General features: G+C 35.2%; 1 protein-coding gene across 1 annotated transcript; it reads right to left on the reverse strand.

Moving 5' to 3' along the window:
* Window positions 1–776: 776 nt before the first annotated feature.
* On the reverse strand, window positions 777–22948 carry LOC138713684 (cytochrome P450 4C1-like). Its single transcript, XM_069845967.1, has 3 exons — window positions 22595–22948; window positions 4945–6085; window positions 777–1706 (listed from the first exon to the last, which is right to left on the reverse strand). Exons 2-3 carry the CDS (start codon window positions 6082–6084, stop codon window positions 1275–1277), a joined length of 1572 nt encoding a protein of 523 aa, XP_069702068.1. The 5' UTR covers window position 6085; window positions 22595–22948; the 3' UTR covers window positions 777–1274.
* Window positions 22949–26813: the final 3865 nt, after the last annotated feature.

The following is a 26813-nucleotide window of genomic DNA, read 5'->3' on the forward strand; positions in this document are numbered from 1 at the left end:
CAACTATTGATAATTTGTGTGTTACGTCTTACTGCCACCAGAGCGCGGAGAAATCGAATAATTTAAATTCTACCAATAAGGAAAAAAATGTATTTCGAAAGTCGCGTGAATCATTGATGGTAGTTGACTAGGGTAGTTGGTTTGAACTGTGTATCAGGTTTGTGAGTTTAGTATGGAGTTGAGTTTTCTGCTGTAATACGTGAAAAATACATGGAGATATGCCAAGGCAAAAGTCATCAAGAGCATATGTTCTGAAACCCAAAGCTAAGATCTGATCTTGCTTTCATCAAAGCAAACTTTGGAAAGCTGTCTGCTTACACAACGAAACTGGAAACGAGGAGTATTCCACTCCACAGTACTGTGCAAGTTATGAAGAAAGTAGAAACTATTCCAAAACAAATACCAAGCAGTGTGGGAGAAGCAATGAGAAATGAGTATTTGAAAATTGTGAAAAGATATCCTGGTTGGGAGCAAGTGTTATTGGTGGCAGAAGCACTGGTTGGAAATGGCATTGACATTACTGCGTTCCCACTGGTTTGGTCCTCAGCTGAGATTGGATCCCTGAAATATTGCCCCATCACTTCATGTGAAGTGGAGGGGAGTTTCTCCCAATTTAAGAACATTCTTACAGACAACAGACATCAGTTCTCATTACAACATTTGGAGGAATATTTAGTTATTCACTACCATAATGGCATTACTATAGAAACTAATGTTTAATGCTACGCTATGGTCGTGTTAGCCATTAAGAATTAGAAATTGTTAGTGCCTTTTTTTTTTAATGCCACCAGATTGTCTTTCGACATTTCTGGTCTTCTCTCCTGGCCGTGGCTTAATTGTAACCCACTTCTGAGGTTGGGACGCCTGGAAGGCGGAGTTACATTACCCCGATGATGTGATAGGATGATTATGATTATGTGGTGCCAGGAGAGGTCTTAAATCTAAACTTAACCTAAATTCCAGACCATGGACGAACACAGGAATAATCCCCTTTAAGGAAAAATTCCTGTGCTCTAACCGGGAATCGAACCCGGGACCTCATGAACTATAGCCAGAAGCTCTGAACAGTAGACCATGAGGCTGGTCGTTAGTGCCTTTTTAAATGCCTATTTTAGAATTTTGAATACCTATTTTGCCTGCCTATTTCAACTGTTTTTAGTGCCTAAAAATCCGCAGCTTAATTATGTGCATTATCCGAAAATGTGTCAGAGTCATTCGTAATATTACAGTGAGAACACAATCAGTTAAAATGAAACAGTTGACTCCTTCACTCTCTACAAATCCCTAGGCAGCATTTGAATGGGAAATCCTCTGGCAGGTTTGACCACCAACCCCGCCTCCAGGTTGTCCTCTAGCTCTTTCATGCCGCCGGGCGTGTGAACGACGCGAAATCGTCGCAGCACAGTGGACAGCATCGTCTTCAGCTCCAGCATGGCGTATCTGTAGCCCACGCACAACCGGCGTCCTCCTCCGAAAGGGATGAACACGTGAGGATGTCGGCCGATGCTGTTCTCGGCAGAAAATCGCTCCGGGACGAATGACCCAGGATCGGGGTAATACTCAGGGTTTCTGTGTGTGAGATAAGCGTTGATAATGGAGTGTGATCCGGCCGGTATCGTGTACCCCATTCCCACTTCTATGTCTTCTCCTACCTTACGGAATAGGTATGGCACGGGTGGAAAGAGGCGAAGAGTCTCTTTTATCACCTGCAGAGCAAAATAAATTATTATTATAGTGAAAGAAAGTTGGCGGAATAATACTGAGTCCTTTTCGTCTTCTGAAACCGCCGTATCAGAAGATGAAAAATGGTTTTCTAATCTAATTCCGATTACACTTTTACGTTTGATAATTTCCTATTTCTATTTCGTATATATATATATATATATATATATATATATATATATATATATATATAATTCATCACTTATTGGACTCTACTGAACAAGAGTTCCACAGAATATTATGAAGTTTAATTACAAACTACGTGGTTTTTAACATTATTTTAATTTATGACTTGTAATATTACATTTTAATTATGATGTTTTGTACACCATTAATCTTAAACAGTTTATCTACCACCAATGTAATAGCTACATAGTTTGATATTGAGATATTGTATAATTGTGCCTGAAGATGCCTGAATGGGCGAAAACGTTTGCAATTTGTAACTCATGTATATAAAACTTAATGACCATATAATATAAGTCATTATTTTACATTGATTTGTCATTTGACTGAGTAACAAATATTATATTGTGTTTATCTATAAGGAAAGAAGTTTATCTAGTGCTTAGAGAAATGAAGAATGGAAAAGCAACAGGAGTTGATGAAGTCTCCACTGAATTAGTCAAATGCTTGCGTGAAGACGAGAAGAAAAGTCTATCATTATGCAACGAAATATATGAAAAAGGCAAATAGCCTGAAGATTTCACAGAGACAGTGTTGCTTCCAATACCGAAGAAAATAATTCCAAGAGATATAACGAGTTCAAGACTGCAACCTGATATCGCACTCAACGAATATTATTCTGCGAATACAGATTCGACGTTTGTATTCTAAGATGGAAGGGCAGTTGGAAGAAGAGCAGTTTGGGTTCAGGAAGGGAAAAGGTACGGGACATGCAATTGGACTGCTGCAAACAATCGGCGAAAGATACTTAGAGAAAAATGAAATAGTGTTTGTAGTATTTGTGGATTTGGAAAAGGCTTTTGATAGAGTGGATTGGAATAAATTTATTAGGATTCTGAAGAAAATTAGAGTGAATTGAAAAAAAGAGAAGATTATTAAGTAATATTTATATGAAACAACGAGCCTGATGAAGAGGTAAATTCCAAAGTGTCCTAAGTCATTTTTTAAGGTTTCAACTTCTTTATTCACGTTTACTTTATCCTTTTCAAGCCCATATATGTGTCAAAAGGAGGATAGCAATGACAAAGGAAGTTTTTAATAGGAAAAAGAGAATCTTTTGAGGATCTCTGGAAAACGAGCTAAGGAAGACTCTAGTGAACTTCTTGCAGTGTGACACTGTATAAGGCAGAAACATACATACAACGAAGTGAAGAGAAGCCAATACAAGTATTTGAAATGAGAATATGAAGAAGGAAGGTGCGTGTGAAATGGATAGACAGAATAAGTAATGAACCTGTGCTAGAAAGAGTGAGCGAAGAAATAATAATGCTGAAACTGACCAGGAAGTGAAAAAGAAATGGTTGGATCACTGGCTAAGAAGAAAGTGTCTACAGGAGGATGCACTGGAAGGAATGGTGAATGGAAGAAACGTTTGGTGCAGAAGAAATCAGATCATAGACAACGTTATGATGTACGAAACGTCAGTGCAAACCAAGAAAAAGATGGAAAATAGAGAAGACTGAGGAATGCTGGACTTGCAGTGAAGGACCTATCCTTTGGCAGAAAACAATGAATGAATGTTTAAACTTGAACCGTTAACGTTATTTTGTCACCAACTGCAGTCAAAGTAAAATCATTAACGACAATATGAAATCAATCAATGTGGGAGACAAAGGTTTTAAAACCCTCTATTTTAGGAATGTATAAGTTATTTATGAACTTTAATAAATCTTTTAATTTGAACTTCTTAAGCGAATAATATGTAAGATGACTTTTGAATATAGAACATATTTATTTTCAAATTAAACTGCACTCAGTGACCATATGCTTTATGAACACACAAGGAAGATTAGATTACACTGGTCAAAAATGATTTTGTTATATGTACAATTTCTGCTGTTTCTTATGTAATTTTTTCATCTGCTGAGTCTAAAAATGAATTCAGAATTTTTCTACCACCCACCATTGTTTCGTAATATTTGAAAAGTTGATTTATTTTTATTGCTATACATACAGTCCCTAACATGCTAATGAAAAGAAAATATTTCAAATATTTCAATTTATTTCTTAAAAAATTGACCTACAACTGCAGACGATTGTTGCCTATAAAGTCAGAATTCATAAAAATAAATTTTATTCCTCATTAGACTGTGAGAGGTAGGCTAGCATTATTCTCAGTTAAGTTGGAACTTACATTCATGAGACAAGTTTCATAACCCATGTTTCCTTTGTCCTGATTTTAAGCGTGGTAAAAGTATATTATAAAGTGAAACATACCTCGAAATACTATATAAGTCATATAAACAATTTTCGTTACGCATGTGATTAGTTAACTTTGAATTTTACTACACTAGTTAAAAGAGCTTAAGAGTATTCTTTTGATTGCAAAATAGATGAGGACAGGAAATGGACCCCTGAAATCTGTTGTGCTCCATGTGATTCTATTAACTGGTTGGCTAAAAGGATCCCGTCATATGGCTCTTCCAGTTCCAATGATATGCCGGGAACCTAAGAATCATTCAACAGACTGTTACTCGTACTTTCTAGCAGCCACAGATCAGAAGATTACAGAGAACTTGTCAGCGAGCTGATTCAGAAACTATAACGTGATGGGGTATCATATCTTTCAAAATAACGTCTTGGATTCTCATCTATTTTTTTCTTTGATCAAAACCTTCAGGTAATGAGCGATGAACATGGGGAGTATTTTCATCAGTTTTCCCTGAAATAAAGAGGCGCTACCAGGAAAAATGGAGCCCAAATATTCTATCAGACTATGCTGGACACTCAAAAGGAACATTTCTCAAGCGAAGTATAGCCTAAAATCTATTGCACACATTTTAGGTAAATAAATATGATTTTAGGTAAAATGTTACAAGGTATTGATACTAGAAAAGTTTGAATTACATTTCGTATAATTACTCAAAACCCCTGGGTGATAGAAAAAATTTGAAAACAGATTTGAAATCAGAACGAAAAATGGTATAAGAATCACCCATTCTTTATCTTTTAATAAAAAATATGTTTAATTTTGTTGACCAGTGTTATTATCACTAATAGGATTAAAATGCAGTGGAAAGATAATGGAATTGTTACCTGTTCCAGATAATTCATCTGAGATAAATCTTCGCTGCAAACAGATCTGCAGTGATCTTGACCGAAAATTAACTTCTGTTCCTCCAGAACTCTGTCTTGCACCTCTTGGTGTATTCCCAACATTGACAGCACGTAGCAAAACGTCGTTGCAGTCGTCTCAGAACCCGTAGATACAATAGTCACCACTTCGTCGCGAATTTCTTCCATACTCATCGTCCCGTTTTCTATCATCAGATCCAATAAGCATAATTTCTTCTTAGAAACAGATGCCTTGTCGTCTAGATCAGTCTTCTGCTTACCGCCAGCATTGAACTTACATTTCCTCTTTTTAATTCCGTCAAAAATTTTCTCGTTCACATCTTTCATAACAATTTTCGTTTGTTTACCAACTTGAGTTACATAGTAGAGCCAATCATAAAGCATCCACGGTTTTCGAAATCTCTCCATAACTACTTCCAGACCCCATAGAATTACTTTAGTGAAGTAATGGTCTTGAGAAACTTGAACATTTACGACTTCCCCCATTGTTGTTTCTGCTACAATGTCCATAGAACAGAGAAATGAATAATGGTACAAGTCAAACGTAGAACCGTCTGAAACTTTATTTATATTATCGTTTAAAAGCAATGAAAGTCTGGAAAACTGGTGAACGAAGCCGTCAAGAATGTTAGCATGAAATGAGGAATTAATTATCTTTCTATGGAAACGCCACGTGTTCCCATAAGACAAAAGTAATCCATTATTAAATATAGGTTTTGCTACTTTATAAATATATCTACCTCTAGTCTCCAATTTCTTATTTGTCATTAATTTTTCTATACTCTCAGCATCTGTAACCAAAACAACGGGTTTTCCAGCTCCCCAGATTCTCATTACTGGACCATACTTTTCAGTAAGCTGATTTATTATTTTGAAACATTCAACTGGAGATCCGGTGGCAAACATCAGCAGGTTTCCTATTATCGGGAGGGATGTTGGTCCAGGAATTTTGGATGCGATGTACCAAAGTCTCCTCTTCTTCCAGCAGTACACACTGGTCGCTAAACAGATTGCTGCGGCCACAAGCAATGATAGTAATGTCTTCCATTTGTCTTCTGCAGGCAGGAAATAATGGCGAAGTGGCGAGCCTTCGAGCCCCATTCTAAAAAATGTCAGGAATAGTCACACATTACATTAGGCATGAAACAGTATCATTTACATTTCTTTCCATGTTGAGTTCATCGTTATTTTCATACAATAGCAAAGCATATTTCACAGAGTATTATTAATACGATTATTTATTATTATCATCATTATTATCGTCAATAATAATTAAACGTAACCCATGATAATGTTTTAAGAGCAATTAAAAAAATAAAACCAACAAACAAAATTGCTACTGATGGTACTCCAAAGTTTATAATAAATTAAAACATGCTCTGAAATGTTTATTCTTTCGTTAGCCCACATACTTATCTCTAGTCTGAAAAACGATAAATTTCCTTTTTTATGGAAAAACACAACAATTATTTCCGTGACAAAATAAATGATGTTAGAAATTATAGCTCGTTATATTGATATTAATTACGAAATATAACATTTCATTCACAAAGTATGTTTTCTTGGAGATACCATGGATAATAATCTCAACTGGGACATGCAAATCACAGAAACCTGCAGAAAAGTATATTCTATTATACATGTGCTAAAAAGGATAAATGTTCATCTCCCCTCTTGCTTAAAAAAGTCCCTTGTGCAGACACTTGCATTTCCCTATTTCGACTATGCGGACATTTTACTGACTGACCTCTCCAGCGACAACAAAATGAAACTTCAACGTGCTCATAATTTGTGTGTACGTTTTGTAAGCAATGTTCGTAAATATGATCATATTACCCCATCCCTGGAAGCAATAGGTTGGCTTAAACTAGATAAGAAAAGAAATTTACATTCACTTCTCTTTCTCTTCGAAATCTTGAACTCTTCTATTCCTTCGTACCTGTCGTCTCGCTTCACTTACCTTTCTTCCCACCATAATCTGAACACACGCTCTCGTCATGAAACAATACTAACAATACCATCCCATCGCACCTCCTCATACTCATCTTCTTTCACAATAGCCCTGCCAAGACTCTGGAATTCGCTACCTGCTAGCATCAGGGACTGTCGAAATAAAATTGAATTCAAACGAAAACTTACTAGGCACTTGGTCAGTAATTGATTACTTGTAAATAGTTTCTTTAATCTATCACAAAATATTTCAATATTCAGTAATTTCACCACTATACAATTTTGTTATTCTAGATTTAATTTGTAATTCAGTAAATATAAAATATTCTTTGTTTCTCTATGATAAATTATCTAGTTTTAATTATTCAGGTAATCTTTTCGTACTTTGATTTTATTGTAATTGTAAATTTAATACTAACTGTAATATTATTTGTAATTGTAAATGTAAATTTAATACTAATTGTAATTTTATTGTTGATATTGTAGTTGGAATCTCCTGGTAGAGGGGCAGAGAAGGCCTGACGGCCTTATCTCTACCAGGTTAAATAAATAAATACTAAATACTACTAATACTAAAAACTTTCGTAAAGTATACAAAGTGTGATTTCTTTAATTTAAGTTTCTCAGTGTCCTTAGATTTTGAAAATCCATCTGTCTATATGTCTATGTTTATTAATTTTCCTATTTTGCTACTCTTTATATAAGAGTAAATTTATATGCAAGTAATTAAATAGAAATACGAAGTATGTCCTTGGGGATACCTTAAAAACTTTCGTAATTTATAGGAAGTGTGATTTCTTCAATTTAAGTTTCTCAGTATCTTTAGGTTTTGAAAAGCCATCTGTCTGAATGTCTATGTGTATTAATTTTCCTATTTTGATACTCTTTATATGAGAGTAAATTTATACGCAAGTGATGAAACAGAAATACAAAGTATGTCCTTGAAGAGACCTTAAAAACTTTCGTGATTTATACAAAGTGTGATTTCATTAATTTAAGTTCCCGAGTGTCTTTAGGTATTGAAAATCCATCTTCTATATATCTGTGTATTAATTTTTCTATTTTCAGACTTTTTATATACGAGTAAATTTATATGCAAGTAATGGAATAGAAATAAAATTACTTCACTATAAGAATTAATAGGTCTAACTCCACACTTGTGGAGTAACGGTCAGCGCATCTGACCCCGAAACCAGGTGGCCCGGGTTCGAGTCACAGTCGGGACAAGTTACCTGGTTGAGGTTTTTTCCGGGGTTTTTCCCCAATCCAATATGAGCAAATGCTGGGTAACTATCGGTGCTGGACCCGGACACATTTCACCGGCATTATCACCTTCATCTCATTCAGACGCTAAATAACCCGAGTTGTTGATACAGCGTCGTAAAATAACCTACTAAAAATTAATAGTTCTATTTTGAGACAATAATACACAATGACACTTTATTCAAATTTTGTTCAATAAATTTTTTCTTTTTATCAAACATTCAAAACCTGGCAATGTCCGCCACAAACGCAAGATGAACTGGACATGAATTCGTGCTAATTTGGATGGGCCCTACACATCGGGGAAACACGTTTTTGCGAAATTTTACAAGAATCACAGGCTGTATGCGAAAAAAATACACGACCCATTAACGAAGCGATTCTGTTGACTTTGTTAAGCTGTTTGCGAAAGGCTCAGGAGTGTAAACGGAATGGTTGATGTCACTTCCTTACAAACTGAAGGTCGGAATATTTGATATCGACTCTTTGTTCTTACTCACCTTTCACAATCGTTTATTTTTAGATGCTTATTTAACGACACTGTATCAACTACTAAGTTATTTAATTCGTTGGAATTGATCATGGTTTTGTGCGATATTATAGCCAGGGTTGCCAGATTGATTTTACCCAAGTTCTCCAAATATTGGTGCTATTGTAGCCCAATGTCGCCAATTTTCTACTTTAAAAATTGTACCTGTATCATATTTATCTAATAAATTCTATAAATTTAGTATTTATGACGTACTCTTTGCATTGGTTTTTGTACCGATCTCCTGACATTTCCCCCACTTCTCCAATATTTCACAACACAAGTCACTGTTAAACCCCCCTACAAATTAAACCAATCTCAATATTAACAGTTTCTGAACGAAAGAAATATTTAGGGAGTTGGAGTAGGAATTACGGTTGGATTGTTCATTTTTACGTTAGAAAATTCTCTACAATGCTTCGTCTATAAGTTCCAGTATTTATCAGTTAATTGGTACTCAAAATAAGAAAAAATAGCGCTGTGGAACTACTTCTTGGGGCGAGGAAGGAAGAGCGATACGTTCGTTTGAACCAGTGTCAAAGATGGGTGACATCATGTTGCTGCGCTCAATTATAATATACAGTATATTTTATACAATAAAGTAGAAGTGGGGGAAAAATAACGTAACGGTTATTTTGGAACAGTTCCTTGCTTGAACTGTTCCAAAACGTATCAGCACCTAGGAATACTACGTTCCAAAATAACACTAGTACGGAATACTTGCTGTTACAAAATACTCGTTTCCCTTTGGAACTACATTATGACAACGCCTATTCCACAGAACGGAACATGCTTGGTACTATTGAAAGCAGGGGCGCCAACTTTTAGAAAATACTGAGTGAGCTGAAACATTTGAGGTATAAGTTAAATAAATGTCATAAGTATAATGATAACATGCCTATTTCGTTTATATGACGTCATTCCATTTTCGACCAATGAAGTGTAATGAAATTTTGAATTCCAACCAATCACAGTCAGACTTTGTGATAATTACTGCAGCTAGATTTATCCCTATCAATTTATCGCATGGTCGTTCTTTTGTTTAGTCGTTGTCGCCAACTGTTTCCCCGTAAATTGATGATCATGAATACATTAAGATCCAACTACACGGTTAAACTTTTCTTTCAACTTTAAAGCAATGAATGCAAGATTGATATTTAATATTAATTAACATATTTACGCAGTGAAGACCACGTTCAAAACGGCGCACCATGTAGACACAAAATCTTTATGCATCTTAATTGAACGTACCTTTTAAACTTGATTCTTTCAATATTCTTCCCAGATTGCACGCATACGCGATTGGAATATTGAACTGTGTAGAAGCAGCTTTAGTTCCGTTACACACTACAGCGAGAATGCGTTTGTCGAGCTATAAAAAATGCTTTCGTGTAGCACTCATTGTAAGTAACGGTCGAAACAAGGCACAGCTGACATAGGTCCTGCTTCCACAGGTAGGCCTAACGTGACCTATAAAATTGTAGCCTATAACATTTGTATTGAAATTAAACAATTAATAGACGTTCAAATTTATGTAACATCATCGCATATCAAACTCAAAGACCTTGCATAGTAATAATGTCTTCGATCAAACTGCCTTTCGTATGACGTAATAAAATTCGTGTTTTAATTAGGCCTATCTATACAGAGATGGCTTCACTGTGTAGCAACATGTCTGGCTGTGAATACATAAGCATTGGTATATAGCTGTCCCCACTGTTACTGTTAAATTAAATTATGATTTCAGCAGATAATGAAAATGTATTTGTTATAATAATAAGAGAAAAGTGCAGTACATGTAATTAACATTGTTAAACCTGTATTTCGCTTTTCGCAATTGGGATTACTGAATAATAACATCGAATTTCTTTATTGCAATAATCGATATTCATCTAGGAGTATTTCAACTTCACAATGTCTGAATAGGTTAAGTATTCGTTAATATACAATTATTAACATTTTGTGATCGAATTTTAGGGATATATTATTTAAATTTTTATTTTATTCACGAAATAGTCCTAATAAATGTCACTCGAGGTCTGAGATTTCCCAGATAAATCCACTCGCTTCGCTCGTGGAAGATCTCAGACCTCTCGTGACATTGCTACAGATAAATTATTGGGTGGGCGCCGCTGTTTGAAAGCAGAATTGGGAATCCTTTCGTCGCACTGAAAGAAATGTTGGAATCTAAAGTGAAAGATAAATAGTATAGCTATGAAGAGTCTCTTTAAAAAAATGTGCACATTATTTCTTGAAACTAATGTTACAGAATACAGAATTCTATTAAACAATTATTAACATAATGCCTGTATTATAGTATACTAACTACATTTTGAATTTTAACAAGGGAGAAGAAAATAATGTAGGTCATGTTTTATTTACAAATATTTTACATTTTTAGTTTCATTATCAATTCTTCAAATCAAACTAAATTCTTTTCAAACACGACTTTATTGTCGAAGATTTTTATTTACAAAAATACAACGGTAAATTTTCATACTTTATTACAATGGAATGATTACTCTTCATGACTGTATTCACATGAATTTTAGCACGGCCGAAATGATTATAGCTTTTATTTACTAATTTTTGGAGAAATTGAACAATATTGTAAACTTGAACTAAGCAGAAGAGGAAGAATAGGTTAGGTTTTATTTACCATTGGGATCCTCTTCGATTTCGTGACCAATAATTTTCACAAATTATTTAAAATTGTATTACATTTCCTGCTTCGAACAAACCTGATCTATGAATTCAATTTGGCATTAGAAAACATTTCTTTTCCACAAATTCACATTTCGGCTCACTATGAAATCATTCTGCATCACATGGCATACAGGGAAGTATGTGATCATTTAGAGTCCTAAATATCACTGTTATATTACATACTAGTCGTAAGTGCATATTCCAAAATACCACTGTTACATTTCGTACTAAAAGTAAGTACTTGTTCCAAAATATTACTGTTCCACCAGATACTAGTCAACCGTGCGGTTGTAGTTACACACAAGTTGCATATGGTACTGTTATTTCGGACTGTTATTTGGAACCTCGTATTTTCAAGGAACTGGAAGAGTTGGAACTGTTACGAGAAAATAACAACTTTTTCCTTTTCTTCGATAAAAAAAACAAGTTCCGGCGTGTCAACAATGATAAGTCTAATATTTCATAACAGTCATTGGATTGGATTAGGGATGTATCAACAATGGACTACTCAATAAAATAAAATTAATAAACGATTAAGTGCTTTTTCCTCTGTCGCCCAAATTTTGCAAAATTCAGAGCAAAAGTCGCCCAAATGGCGTTAGTCGTAATTCTTTAAAAATAGGTCGCAAAATCTCTGTTTATGTAGCCCAAACGGCGAAATATCGCCCAATCTGGCAACCCTGATTATAGCTAGCGATACGATATGAACATGCGCATACTAGATGCTACAATAATGCTTCATCAGCTTATACTAAATGACCAAGAATATGGATACAGAGGGATTTTTTTTGTTTGTAACGATTTTGCAACAGAAGCGAAAGAAGTGAATTCATGAAATTAATAATCGTAGGGAAGAACTCTGAGAATTCCGTCATTCATATCACGATTTAGAAAATGATGAGCCAACGTTTCAACGATACTCTAGTTTAACAAAAACGCAGTCTCAAGAGGTCTTATAGTTCATTCAAGAGGACATACCGCATAGAAGGAAGACACTAACTAGAGAAAAGTAATTTCTGCTAAAGAAAGATTTGCTGTTTAAGATAAATGTAATTTGTATTTTAATTTTACTTTTTCACTGCTGAAAAAATATTTTTTTCAAACAATGTCCTTTACAATGATACCGTCATTCATTTGGACTAGAAATTTTACCAATTTATTTAGCAGTTTATTAACGACATAAACTATCGTAACATAAAAGAAACATACTTATGGCTCTTAAGGAACATGGAGGTTCATTGCCACCCTCACATAAGCCCGCCATCAGTCCCTAAACTGAGAGAGATTACTCCAGTCTCTACAATCATATCCCGCCTCCGTCAAATCCATTTTAATATTATGTTTTTAAATGTTATTCGTTGCTTTAACGTTAAATATCGTAGTTTTATTTTTTCATTCAGAGTTTCAAATGTTTTAAAATTTTGTTTTTATAAGGTGACATTAAGCGTCATTATTTAACCTGAAATGAGCAGTGTTCATTTTCAGCTCTCTAACACAGAATAAACACAAAAATTGAACGGTATATCATCCGTATTTTTTCTCACGAGCTTAAAAACAATGTAAGTGGTACCTTCAACGTCCCTGTTCGTAACAAGCCGGATGAAGGGGTTGTTCAGAGAAACACAGCCGTATGTGCACTCCCTGCATGTAACTTAGATCCGAGTTTTAAAATGGACATTTTCTGGAAAACTAATTGAAATACAGAAAAATGGTATTTGACTTTTTTGTTGGTCTTTAGTATAGGAATCATCCACCAGAAGTAATGGCATTACTTACAATTAACTCTGTAATTGCTTCTAGTATATTGCAAAGTAAATGTAGTATTGTCAATAATTAGAGCAGACGTCTCCAAAAGCGTACTCGCGAGTAAGCCCCTGAACGGAACCGAAGCCAGTACGTAATGAGCGCGCTCCGCCCCACCCATCTCCACCTGTTCTGTACTCAATGTTTATGCGTAAACGAACAGCAGTGGCGGACTGCCATTATCACTGTGTTGGTCGGCGTGGTCCACCTTTTCACAATGTATTCTAATCATGGACGTAGTACATTCAAGGATGAATAGGAAGAGAAATTTTTTTTTCGAGTTAGTGGGGAGAATGTGAAATGCTTAATTTGTTCGAAAATCCTAAAGGTGTGTTAAAATTCAACATGCGATACAATACTCGACTCTTGACAAAGAATATCATACAATTACAGGCATGTTGGACATGTGAAAATAATTTATTTTGGGGCTATCTGTATGACTGTTGGTTATACGTAATAATCAGCATATTACAATACGTTTACACTCAGTTCCGCATGACAAACATATAGTTTTTCGTTTAATTTTAGATGAAATGCGTAGGCCTACAAATATTTTGATAAATATAAAACAAGAAAAAACAAACACAAATCACACGTCCTCAGTCTTAAACAAAAAAGCTTTTTGATAGCTATGTTTTAGCTTGGAATATTGGAAAATGAATGAAGCCTGTTACAGAAGCATCATTTGTAAAATCGTGCATACAGGACGTTATTAAAATACTGTGTCCAGAACAAAGTCAAAGTTTAAGAAAATTAAAATGGTTCCAATTACAGTTCAGAGAAGGAATTTCAAGATTGCAAATGTAATTGAATCTGAAGTCAAAACCACAATTGACCAGTTTGTAGCTTACTCACTTGCATTGGACGAAAGCACAGATAGAAATGACAAAGCTCACCTAGCCATTTTCATCCGAGGAGTTAATAAACATTTTACTGTGTCTGAATGTCTTCTAGATGTAATTACAAAATACAACTGGAGAAGATCTTTTCCAGGCACTGAAAGGCACCATAGAACAAAAGAGGTTGAATTTGCAATGGCTTGTGTCAATAGCAACAGACGGGGCTCCAGCTTCATAGTATGTCAAAATAATATACAAACGTATGATATTTCTTATTCTCTTGATGTTATTATTTGTAAACTTAAGCAGACTGTTGCCGTGATCCCCCACTGATCGTTCCTATCTGTTGAGTTACGAGTCTCTTCCCCTTTTCTAGCCTTACAGCACAATGTGTTCGGCGGGCAGCATCGAGAGCACGAATGACGATACGCTTTTTGGAGACCTCTGAATTAGACTATGAAATACTTTAGAAGACACTCCTTGCAATTATTACTATCGCTTAGTTTTGTAGATCTGTTTACAAGGCCAACCTAAAAAGGAGGTAGATTTCTAAGCCTGGCAAGAACATATCTGAATATTGTACTTAATATCTTTACCTAACTATAACTATTCTATTTATGAGAATCACTCCCTTTTGGAAAGGCTCCTACTACACCAAGCCACTTATTTTTCATTATTTACGTATGAAAAAAGTCGTCTGTTTCGATTCTGAGTAACTCTATGAAAATCACTGCACACAGACAAATACACAGATAGACAGACGCATGTTCAATATAAATCTTTCGGTATGAGGATGCTGAAAACCTTTATTTCTGCGAAAATCTTTCAAAAATAATTGCAATGCTTTCGTTTTGTACTTCGTAGAAATTAATAAGTAGGATATTGATACATATTATTAGAGCAGATTCCAAGTAAAAATGTAATTTATAGTACTCCTTCATTCGTTTCATATGCATATATTTTTGTTGAAAGTAATTATATTCTATTTCTCTAGACTTCATACAATGAGTAAATAAAAAAGTAATTGTACAACCGTAAATATTCATGCAAAACTTGACAGACGTCTGTTTAAAGTGAAACACATACAAGTTACTACATTTTTACACTTTCAATTAAATGCTGAAATTAACATTTTTTTCGGATACCCCCATTTCGTTTAGACCAGGCCTGCAGAACTGTAGCTCCTCAGAGCGACTGCCTTCGTACCCCTTCTACCCCACCCACCTTTTCTACGTGTGTGGTCATGGCGTTCTAGTTGCTCTCGGCTGTATCAACATTCATCCTAGCAGCGGCAGGTATACAATACGCGTACTGCAGTTTGAAGAGAACTGGAACATGGCAAAATTTAAACCCTTGAAGAAATACTACTTCCAAAGGAAATGGGGATATGATTATTTTGTTGTTGAAGAATACGAAAGAATTATCTGTTTACTGTGTCTCATCCAATTTATTTCTACTCATTTCAATATTAAATATTTAAACAAAGTCCATATTAAAAATGATGGAATAGACAAACTTTCGGGTAAGTTCATTATTACGAACTGTATATTGATTACTTACAAATAGCTTTTAAGGAACCCGGAGGTTCATTGCCGCCCTCACATAAGCCCGTCATCGGTCCCTATCCTGGGCAGAGTAATCCAGTCTCTACCATCATATCCCACCTCCCTTAAATCCATTTTTATATTATCCTCCCATCTACATCTGGGCCTCCCCAAAGGTCTTTTTCCCTCCGGCATCCCAACTAACACTCTATATGCATTTCTGGATTCGCCCATACGTGCTACATGCCCTGCCCATCTCAAACTTCTGGATTTAATGTTCCTAATTATTATGTCAGATGAAGACTACAATGCGTGCAGTTCTGTGTTGTGTAACTTTCTCCATTTTCCTGTAACTTCATCCTTCTTAGCCCCAAATATTTTCCTAAGCAACTTATTCTCAGACACCCTTAACCTCTGTTCCTCTCTCAAAGTGAGAGTCCAAGTTTCACAACCATACAGAACAACCGGTAATATAACTATTTTAAAAATTCTAACTTTCAGCTTTCTTGAGAACAGATTGGATGACATAAGCTTCTCAGCCGAATAATAACAGGCATTTCCCATATTTATTCTGTGTTTAATTTCCTCCAGAGTATCGTTTATGTTTGTTACTGTTGCGCCAAGATATTTGAATTTTTCCTCCTCTTCAAAGAATAAATTTCCAATTTTTATATTTCCATTTCGTACAATATTCTGGTCACGAGACATCATATACTTTATCTTTCCGGGATTTACTTCCAAACCTATCTCTTGTATTCTCTTTTATATTGATTATTTATATACTGATAAATTAAGGACATCACTCGTTGTGTTCACTTTGTATTGGAATGAATAGTGGCATATATATTAACTTTCAAGATTCATTGCTCAAATGCTACAAATTTATGTTTCCGTAGGTGACGATAAGAGGAAAGTTTTGGAATATCTAAAGCAGGCTAGGTGCAAAGAAATCTAAAAGAAACTACCGACAGGAAACCTAGCATAATCGTAAACCTTGAAACGACATAACGCATTATAAATACAATGACTTTATTACAATCTTTTTTTTTTTTTTTTAAATTACAGTGCCGCCACTGATAGACCTTCCCACTTGCAAAGAATGTCAACAACTCTACGTACAAGTCAATCATCCCCAATAGATGTGGAGTGAGCTGACGTCGTATTTCCCCTACTTACGAGTTATGCAGGCCTGTTTTAGACAATTACACAAATGATTGATTAAATAACGGAAACGTACTGAAATATGGTATTTCTTCTGAAAACAGAATTAATTTCTTAACATGCTTTTACCAAGTACTCTTGTTTTAAGTCTCTTCTTCAACAATTTAGCGATTTATCCCTTTTAACAACTTAATTGTGAGAATTTGTAATCGAAACTTAACATTCACAATGCCGAGATTCTTTCATTTGTGGTCAACATGACGCCCTAGATTATCGCTTAAGGCAACACAGGACAATAAAATGGGAGTCACAATGTCTATAAGCTACAGTGTTCCCAACCGTACGATCAGGATCGTACAAATGCGATAATTTGGTATTATGTAAGATCGTACGATCCAACCCGCGGATAGTACGCAAAATGTACGATCCTGTCGACAAAGAGAGTAAAACATGTCAAAAAGAGAGGATTTTAAACATTTATTACAATTTACGTCATTTTAAACTTTATATATACATTTCTGTAGTATTACGGGTATATTTCATTTATACATTTGTAGTAGTTTCTGCATGTAGCATTTCTGCGTTACAAGTACTGTACAGTCGACTGTAGCAAAACATATTTCTACAACATTGCTCTCCTATGTCTCCAGGTTCAGATGACATGACAGCTTGATTTTGGTAAACATTATTATAGCGGCAAGAAATCAGGTAGTGTCCATTACTTGTGGCTATTCAAAAACGATGCTGACAAACATTCTTTTGTTTATTTCCAAATATCTCAGAGAAATGGTCTCTCCAATCCTCTCAATAGTCTAAACTTAATTTTATTATTGTTGCCACGTAAGCTTGTAATAACTAATATATATATATATATATATATATATATATATATATATATATATATATAATGTTTTGAGAATCCCACAACAGAAAAAGGAAATAAACACATTCAAAATATGGGCCTATTTTGAATAATTTCAAGGGAAAAATTGTTCCGGGGCCGAGTATCGATCCCAGACCTCTGGTTGAACGTACCAGCGCTCTCCCAACTGAGCTACTCGGGAACTCCACCCGACACCGTCTCAACTTTTCCCTTTATATCCACACAACTCGCGTGGGCTGACGAAACGCCAGAGACCCACATCGAGTGCACACAAATTCTGTGTGACTTGAAATTGTGGTTTCCTGTTAACGTACACAGTGACGTATATATTATGCAAATTAGTCTTTCAGGTGAAGCTTTCTTTAAAGCAGATTTGAATAATTTCAAGGGAAAAATTGTTCCGGGGCCGGGTATCGATCCCGGGACCTCTGGTTGAACGTACCAGCGCTCTGCCAACTGAGCTACCCGGGAACTCCACCCGACACCGTCTCAACTTTTCCCTTTATATCCACACAACTCGCGTGGGCTGACGAAACGCCAGAGACCCACATCGAGTGCACACAAGCTCTGTGTGACTTGGACGATACCCGGCCCCGAAACAATTTTTCCCTTGAAATTATTGAAATCTGCTTTACAGGAAGCTTCACCTGAAGGACTAGATTTGCATAATATATACGTCCCTGTGTACGATAATAGAAAACCACAATTCCAAGTCACACAGAGTTTATGTGCACTCGATGTGGGTCTCTGGCGTTTCGTCAGCCCACGCGAGTTGTGTGGATATGAAGGGAAAAGTTGAGACGGTGTCGGGTGGAGTTCCCGGGTAGCTCAGTTGGGAGAGCGCTGGTACGTTCAACCAGAGGTCCGGGATCGATACCCGGCCCCGGAACAATTTTTCCCTTGAAATTATTCAAATCTGCTTTACAGGAAGCTTCACCTGAAAGACTAGATTTGCATGGGCCTATTTTGTCCTGCAAAGGAACAAGAAACAGCCTGTTACAGTACTTGCTTGTGCCAGTCGTGTTTCGTGGTAGTGTAGGCTACGGGCAGTAAGAAATCAGGTGTCATTGTGATAGGTTCTGACGTGAAATAGTGGCAATGGAGTCAGAAGATTAAATATTGGTCCTAGTAGGTCCTACTCCCAAAAAATCTACATTCGGTGTACTTAAATATCCAGGACGGAAACAAAATTGTAGAAAACTATGGTAGACAATTCCTAAATTTAAAGCTTGGTTTTGCTCTGATTAAACTAACTGAAAAAGGGCTAGATGGAGATTCTGGCTCTTCTGTTTCTGCTGTGGTTGATCCTTCTGAGGATTCTTCCAAGATAATGAGACAACGACGTGTTTAAAAATAATTTTATACACTGATATTAAATTTTTAACAATTATTTTCTTGTAAGAATTAAAAAAAATCGTTTAAATAGAACACTGTGGAGGAAGTTTAGGTAAAATAATGAAAATATCCTATTTTATATGTAGTGTACGATCCTCCAATCAAAAGTACAATAATTTGGAACCAATTTTGTGATCCAGTCAAGCCTCAGGGTTGGCAACGCTGATAGGCTATAAGGAAAGTAAATCTGCACTGTCTGCTATCAAATCTAGCCACTTACTTTATCCACAGGTTAAGGGGTTAGGTACAGCTTACAGCAGTAAAATTTTTGGAAATTTGAGTTTTGAAATAATATTCTGGGGAAATTCCACAGATAGTAACAGTATATTCCTATTACAAAAAAGAGTAATTAGAATAATAGTAGGTGCCAAATCTAGAGATTCGTGTAGGAGTATTTTCAAAAAATTACAAATAATGCCCATGGCTTGTCAGTATATTTTTTCATTAATAATCTTCCTCTTAAGTAATCGTGAAAACGTTGTAATTAATTCAACAGTTCATAGCATAAATACACGTCAAAAATGACTTTCATACTTCATCGGCAAGTCTATCATGTTATCAAAAAGAAGTGAGTTATATGGCAGTAAAATTTTTTAATAGCATCCCTATCGATATAAAAAATGAAACTGAAAACATAAGATTATTTAGGGCCAAATTAAAGAAGTACCTAATTTCTCACGCCTTCTATTCTGTAGGTGAATTCATGATAATCAATAACGCTTCATGAAATTGATACTAAAACTTTGTGTTGTACTAGTAGACTATATTGTAAATCTCGTCTGTATATATTTCATCTAGTCTGTGACTATAAATTAAGACTTTATAATAGTATTAATTTTTTTTGACTTGTTCCATATTCTAGCTGTGAAGCAATGTATGAATACTATGGTATGTTAATAAATACAATAAAATACAACATTTTTTCTTCCATTGCTGTATCTTGTACAATAATGAAAATTGGTATGTGTAAAACACTGTCCTTCTACTATATGAAAAAAAAATACGATTAAAGAAAACTATTTACTTTTCTTTTTTCAAAATTCGGTTTACTGTGCAGTGATAAAGCGTTTCCCTCTTAACCCATTTATGCCTACTGGGTCGTTAACGACCCAGTGATTATAATTTGTATAAAATATCCCGGTAGTGTTATATTGTGACTTCTATAATATAGGTTGGTAACTGAGAGTGTTGTCTTGAGTTATAAACATCTGTGTTTGATTAGTGCTGCACCATTCACATTTTATTTGAAACTATCTCTCAGCTTGCGTAATTGACTAGAATTCTGCAGCACATAGCTAATAATTTCTATTTGTTGGCATGGAGTGTGGCTCATTGTCGAGCTTCTGAATACGAATCTAAAACATCAAAATGTAAGTAATACAATATATCCTGATAGCATTGTAACAGTTATAGTAATATAGCAACAATGACAATAGTTTTTTAGAGTGGGTCGTTAACGACCCAGTGGGAAAGTGAGAGGTACCACTTTGTCGCTTAGTAATATTTCTGTTTATATGATTCTTTTTCGTTAGTTATAGTATATTTTTGTTTTAATATACTAGGAAGGGACTGAAAACTCATGAAATAATATCTGAACTTGAAGCAACAGACACGAGGAGCTTATCTGGAGAAATTGATGTTTATATTGCACCACCTGTACATGGAGAAAGCGATGGGGATTCTGGAGATGAGGAGTGTTATAATCCAGACTGCTTGACGAGGACATTGTTGGAAGCAGAAGCTGAGGTAAGGTTTTCAAATGAAACAAGATATGATGAAAAGGATTTCCCTGAGTCTACATTGGAGGCTACGGTATTGTTGGAAGTAGAAGCTGAGGTAGAGACTACAACTAAAACAAGAGGGGATAAAAACTATAATCCAAGATCTGCACTGAATATAAAACATATTCCGCAGTGGAAGAAGGATCAGACCCTCCCTAATTTTCCACCTGTTTATAATCCTGTCCAGTCGAGTCATCCATTATCACTTTCTAAAGACAGTCATCCAGCTGAATATTTAGACAGTTGTTTCAAATGAGTTCGGCGTGCACCCTATAGGAACAGCAGATCGGTACTTAGCCAAAGAAAAGAAGAGGATATCCATTACACAATCCACCTCATCAAGAAATACAATAGTTTTATGGGAGGTGTTGATCAGGTGAATCAAAACATAGCAGCATACAGAATTGGAATAAGAGGGAAAAAATTGTATGTTCCAATTCTTTTGAGGATGTTTGATGTTGCCATGAATAATGCATGGTTAACAGAAAGATCAAAAGGAATTTCCTTGGATAATTTGTCCTTCAGACGGACAACTGTAATCGCTATGATGCAGAAATATGGGACACCAGTATCTTCACTGGGCCCCAGAAAGCATCTGAATGTGGGAAATATGGTCGCAGGTCCAGCACGTCGCAATGCTGGACACTTGCTGGCGGTTGGTCAGCCACGTCGCCGATGCGCTGTCTCCAAAAACAAGACTACTAAAGGCTGTTCCAAACCTTCATGCCCGGCTCAACTTCATGACAAGTGCGTCAGAGAGTTTCATACATAACAGGGTAATTGTGTTTGGATAATATTGAGTCATTTATATTTTACTACACGTATTTTTATGACTAAACTTTATGTGAATATTTACTTGTGCACTGTAAAATTATAAATATTACATGTAAAACATCAATAATATGTTGATTCAATAACTCAAAGAAATAATATTCACAATTACTGTCGTTACATGCAGTAATTTAGATATAAATAAAAAGAAAGAAAACATGTATATAAGATTTTCCCACTGGGTCGTTAACGACCCACCCTGAAAAAGGGCCTAAATGTAAAGATTCATCTGTGTTCGCTCATTTACAATTAAAAATGTATAAAAACAAAAACTATGTGTGACATTCACAACATTTGGACAAAAATAAAGTTACGGCCATAAATGGGTAACTCAAAACTTTTTAACTTTTTCATGTTCTCTCTCTTTTATTTTATTGCTGAAACTCATGTTTACAGTATCATGATCTTTCAACTACATTCCTTAATAAATAATATATATCTTTTTAATTTTGTGTTACAAGAAAATATTGATATTTGATTATTTTTAAAATGAATTTATTTTTTATCAGACAATCTATCAAAGGTAGAGAAGTGATCTTGCATTCTATTGTAGATATTACATGTATATATATATATATATACACAAAAAATTTAATCACAGAATGTTGGATAGGTTTTGAGTTATGTGGGAAACGCTTCATCACTGCACAATGAAATGAATTTTGGAAAAAGAAATGTAATTAATTTTTTTTAATCGTAAAAATATTTTTTTTTTCAAATAGTAGAAGAACAGTATATTACACATACTAATTTTCATTATTGTACAAGATACAGTAATGGAGGAAAAAAATGTTGAATATTTTCAAAATTTTACTGCTGTAAGCTGTACCTAACCCCTCAACCAACTATTTTAAAGCGATAATTATTTTATCTGGAATTCAAATAACGAACACAATTTAAACCAAGAAATTCACACAAAGACTTACTTATGAAGTAATGTAGAAGCAAGCAAGGAAGATTAAAACGTATGTATGAGATAGAGAATGAGTTATCTTTTCTTCGGTAGATTTCAACCAGTGCAAACTGCAGCTTAATTATAGATTCTCACGACACGATGCCTTCAAGCCTTTCACACAACTTCAAAGTTAACACGAAACTGGGTTCGAGAAAGTAAAGATTTGGTGATCACTTCTGTCACTTTTTACTTGCAACCCAAAACTCGTTTACCTCGTTTTCAATTACAGACGTGTTCTGTCGTAGGTGCACTTGCACTTGTTGACACCGAGAGATTTTTCATTTTAATCATGAATATGTTATTTTGTACCTTCATTGATCCCACTATAACGGACATTCAAATTATCATTCAAAATAAGTAAAATAACATCCAACACGACATGCTCTGCGTTGTGTAGTACATACAATGAATTTATTATTAGCAGACTTAACTGGACGGAGTTACGCAATAAGATATGAAACCATGCGCCAAAAACCTGTTTCGACATATTAGCTCAGTGATTGCTAAAAACTGTGTCGTGACACATGCCCTGCCTCCACTCAAGGGTAATCACGGCATCATACCCCCCACCTACAGCCTTCACTTCGATATAAATAAAGACATTTATCAGCGGCGGACGTACTCATGTAATGTTACAAGTGTGTAGGATAATATGTTTTGATGTCTTTTCGAAAACAGATAATAAGTAAAATCTTAATTTTAAGCAACATGGGAGGAAAAGTATTTATTTTGTGCAGATGGCAAAAATATGAGATATTTAAGGGAAGACTCCACTGAAAATCATCAAAATTTTTCCAAATTTTTTTTTTAGCTATTTCACTTATTCAGAATTTATATTTTCATACCCCTAATGGATTCAGCTCAATTCTGATTACAAATACTCGTATGTTTACACTTTTTAAATTAAGGCTGGAAGGGGGCGTGGAATTTAAAGAGCTGTCAAAAATAAACTAGCAGCATTTCTCACAAAATAAATGCATAGAAACATGCAGCTACCTCATAAATACTTGCAGTAAAAATTTCATCCAGATTTATTAATATTTGGCACAAGAAAGTTGGTGTTGAATCAACAGAAATGAACACAGAAAAATAGATTTGAAAATAAAATGAATATTTATGTAAATTAATATTCTCCTCCGCTATATTAATCTAGTAACTTCAGGGAGCTAACAAAAAGTAACTAGATTTGTAATCAGAAATTTTTAAAAAGAATTCTTCGATGAAAAACAATTTTGACGGCTCTTTAAATTCCAAGCCCCCTTCCAGCCTTAATTTAAAAAGTGTAAACATACGAGTATTTGTAATCAGAATTGAGCTGAATCCATTAGGGGTATGAAAATATAAATTCTGAATAAGTGAAATAGCTAAAAAAAATGTGGAAAAATTTTCATGATTTTCAGTGGAGTCTTCCCTTAATCTATTGTAACATTTTAAATTAAGTATAAAATAACAATGCACGTTATCATTATTCTTCTTTTTATGAAGACTACCACACCCTTACCTCTAACTTGAATATTTCATTAATAAACGAACAATAAAAAGTATCGGCTTCTATGTCTTAATCGGGGTAAAATACTTCCACCTTTTTTCTCGATGTATGTAGCGTAATTTAAATATTTCATTAATAAATGAACAATAAAAAGTATCGGCTTCTATGTCTTAATCGGAGTAAAATACTTCGACGTTTTTTTGAAGTATGTATAACTTCGTGACCACCCTGGTAAGTTTTTCTAATTTCAAATATCTGCTGATGTAAAGTGCACGTTCATTTTATGGAAAATAAGAAAATAAATTGATTTTATTTTATTAATAATACAAAAATAATAAATAGGAGAATAAACAATTAACATGGAAAAAAGTGTGTGTAGTTAATAAGTAGAAGAACATTATATTGCTTTTGTCTTTTGGTCACAGTCCGTCTCTGCATTATTATTCACTGCATTGCCTGAGGAGATACCCACACCACTACTCTCCCTGCGATAATGGTGTGCGGGTTGCATTTCTATTACGTCACAATTTCGTGGTGTTTGGCAATCACTGTAATTAGCCATTGAAATAAATCTGTTTTTTTTTTATAAAACATTTTATGCAAGAAGTATTACAGACATGGTCAAATTATTAGACTAAAACGTTTTTCTTTCAAACATAATATAATTCGTCATATCAACTATCAGTATAAGCCATAGAGTCTATATTGTTGTAAATATGATTGTTTACATCTTTTGGTATATTTTCAACGGTTGGATATATTTTTCCTGGCTGTGTTGGTATATTGCTGTTTTAATTATACCACAGTCTAGTATACAGTCATGAAGGTTGAGTTGTTGAGAGTACTAGGAACAATAGACTGTGCCGGTACTGTTTCGCATTGTCTGTGATGAGGCGATAGTAGCGATCCTAGTGGTTAGCAACTATTTATGGATGCATATTCCCTACATATTGAGCTTCGTGACTGTATATACTAGACCAGTGGTCGTCAGCACTCGCTGAAATGGGTATTGGGTAAAGAGAGCAGGGAACTCTGCACGTCCGTGCATGCTTCGAGGAAGGGAGAGGGAGGAATCTGGCCTTAGCTGATGCGGACGATCAGTGGAGACTAGAGTAGTAAGTACAGTACTAGACACTTGTGGGTGGTTTGTGTACGTACACCATGGTAGAAAGTTCAAATAGTGATTTACGTAGATATTCCACCCCTACATTGTTTAACCCTTAATGGGAGGAGGCATTTTTTACAGAGTTTTAAAATGTAGCAAGATGTTTAATTTGCAGTAAGATACTCCATGTGATAGATAAAAATATAATCTGCAGCATCACTATAACAACTGTCATGCTAATGAATACGACAAATTAAAGACGACGAAAGAATCGAAATGGTGGAAAGTTAAAAACACCAATATAAGACAGATATTATTATTATTATTATTATTATTATTATTATTATTATTATTCCGATACTGATGTGGAGTTAGTCAGAGAACGTTTCCCTACGCCCGCAGAATACTGCATCGGACATCCCACGCTGGACATACAGCAAATCACGTGAATGAGTGAGTGTACAGCAGACTTCACACATGCGAAGAATGAAATGTGCGATCTTGTCCGCTAGTGGACGAAACTTCAGGTGACATCACAGGTCGATATCGTGTCCGTGGTTGACCGGGGAGAATTTCCATGCAGTATGCTGCCGGCCTTGCTCACATTAGCGTTCTTGAGGATTTTTTAGTACTTTGTGTTATTCACAGGAAGACGTTCATGAAGATGATGTCAGTGTTCGAGTTAGTTACAAAACTGCTCTGCGTCTTGGAAGAAAACTCCGACCATTCACAGATGGTGATTTGTTGGAAGAATGTATAATAAACGCTGCCGAAGAACTCTGTCGTGAGCAGCTACCTACCATTAGAATAATATATTGTCATAGAATTTAGTCCGGAGAAATTATTTCCTCACATTCCAGTGAAATATCAGGATTTATGGCTTGTCTCCTCCTTTGATTCGACTCCACAATTTCAGAGGTGACTTTTTTAAATTGTTTGAAATTAAAAACGGAAATCGTGAGTAGGCTATTTATTAACTATGTAAAATATGCTTACTTAAATACGCATGTGAACATCGGATGCTTCATTACACTATTAGTACTATTGAATTCCACTGAGTTACGTAATTTATGGTACGAACGAAAAGCCGCCACTGAAATATTGCTTACCCGTCCGCTCCCATAATGCACTAGAGGGCTAGCGGGTAAGAGACAGCAGCACGTGCGTGCACTCCGCTGACGCCGCCTGTGATTATATGATTATATACTGCGGAAGGTATTCAACAGTCTGTTTTCTCATGGCCTGCAAAAAGGACGGATATGAATCAAATTGAAAATCTGTGGACTATATTGAAGAAGAAACTGCACAAATAGAAGCTTACAACAAAAAACTGGCTCGCTAAAGAACTGTTTGATATCTAGCTAAATGATGCTGATATTCGAAGAAAGTTTTGTTTCCAGGATCTCTGAAAAAGCAGCATGTTAATGAAGAATAAGTGAATGTTCACAAAATATTAGTAACCTCCAGACACAATCTCTTGTTCATTGTTTCTGTGTAGAATACATTTTGGTTAATTATTTTTGTCGTTAAATACAACTTTGTTGCACACATCACTTTAGTCTAACAATTTGTCCACGCCTGTATAACATTCATACT

The sequence above is a fragment of the Periplaneta americana genome, chromosome 14 (genome assembly GCF_040183065.1).
Source record: "Periplaneta americana isolate PAMFEO1 chromosome 14, P.americana_PAMFEO1_priV1, whole genome shotgun sequence".
NCBI lineage: Eukaryota > Metazoa > Arthropoda > Insecta > Blattodea > Blattidae > Periplaneta > Periplaneta americana.

Bases quoted from the DNA above. Each gene is read 5' to 3' on its own strand.
- LOC138713684 (XM_069845967.1), bottom strand. From the start codon at position 6,084: ATGGGGCTCGAAGGCTCGCCACTTCGCCATTATTTCCTGCCTGCAGAA. The intron at 1,707-4,944 runs GTAACAATTCCA...TTTGCTCTGCAG, and splicing joins AGATGAATTATCTGGAACAG to GTGATAAAAGAGACTCTTCG.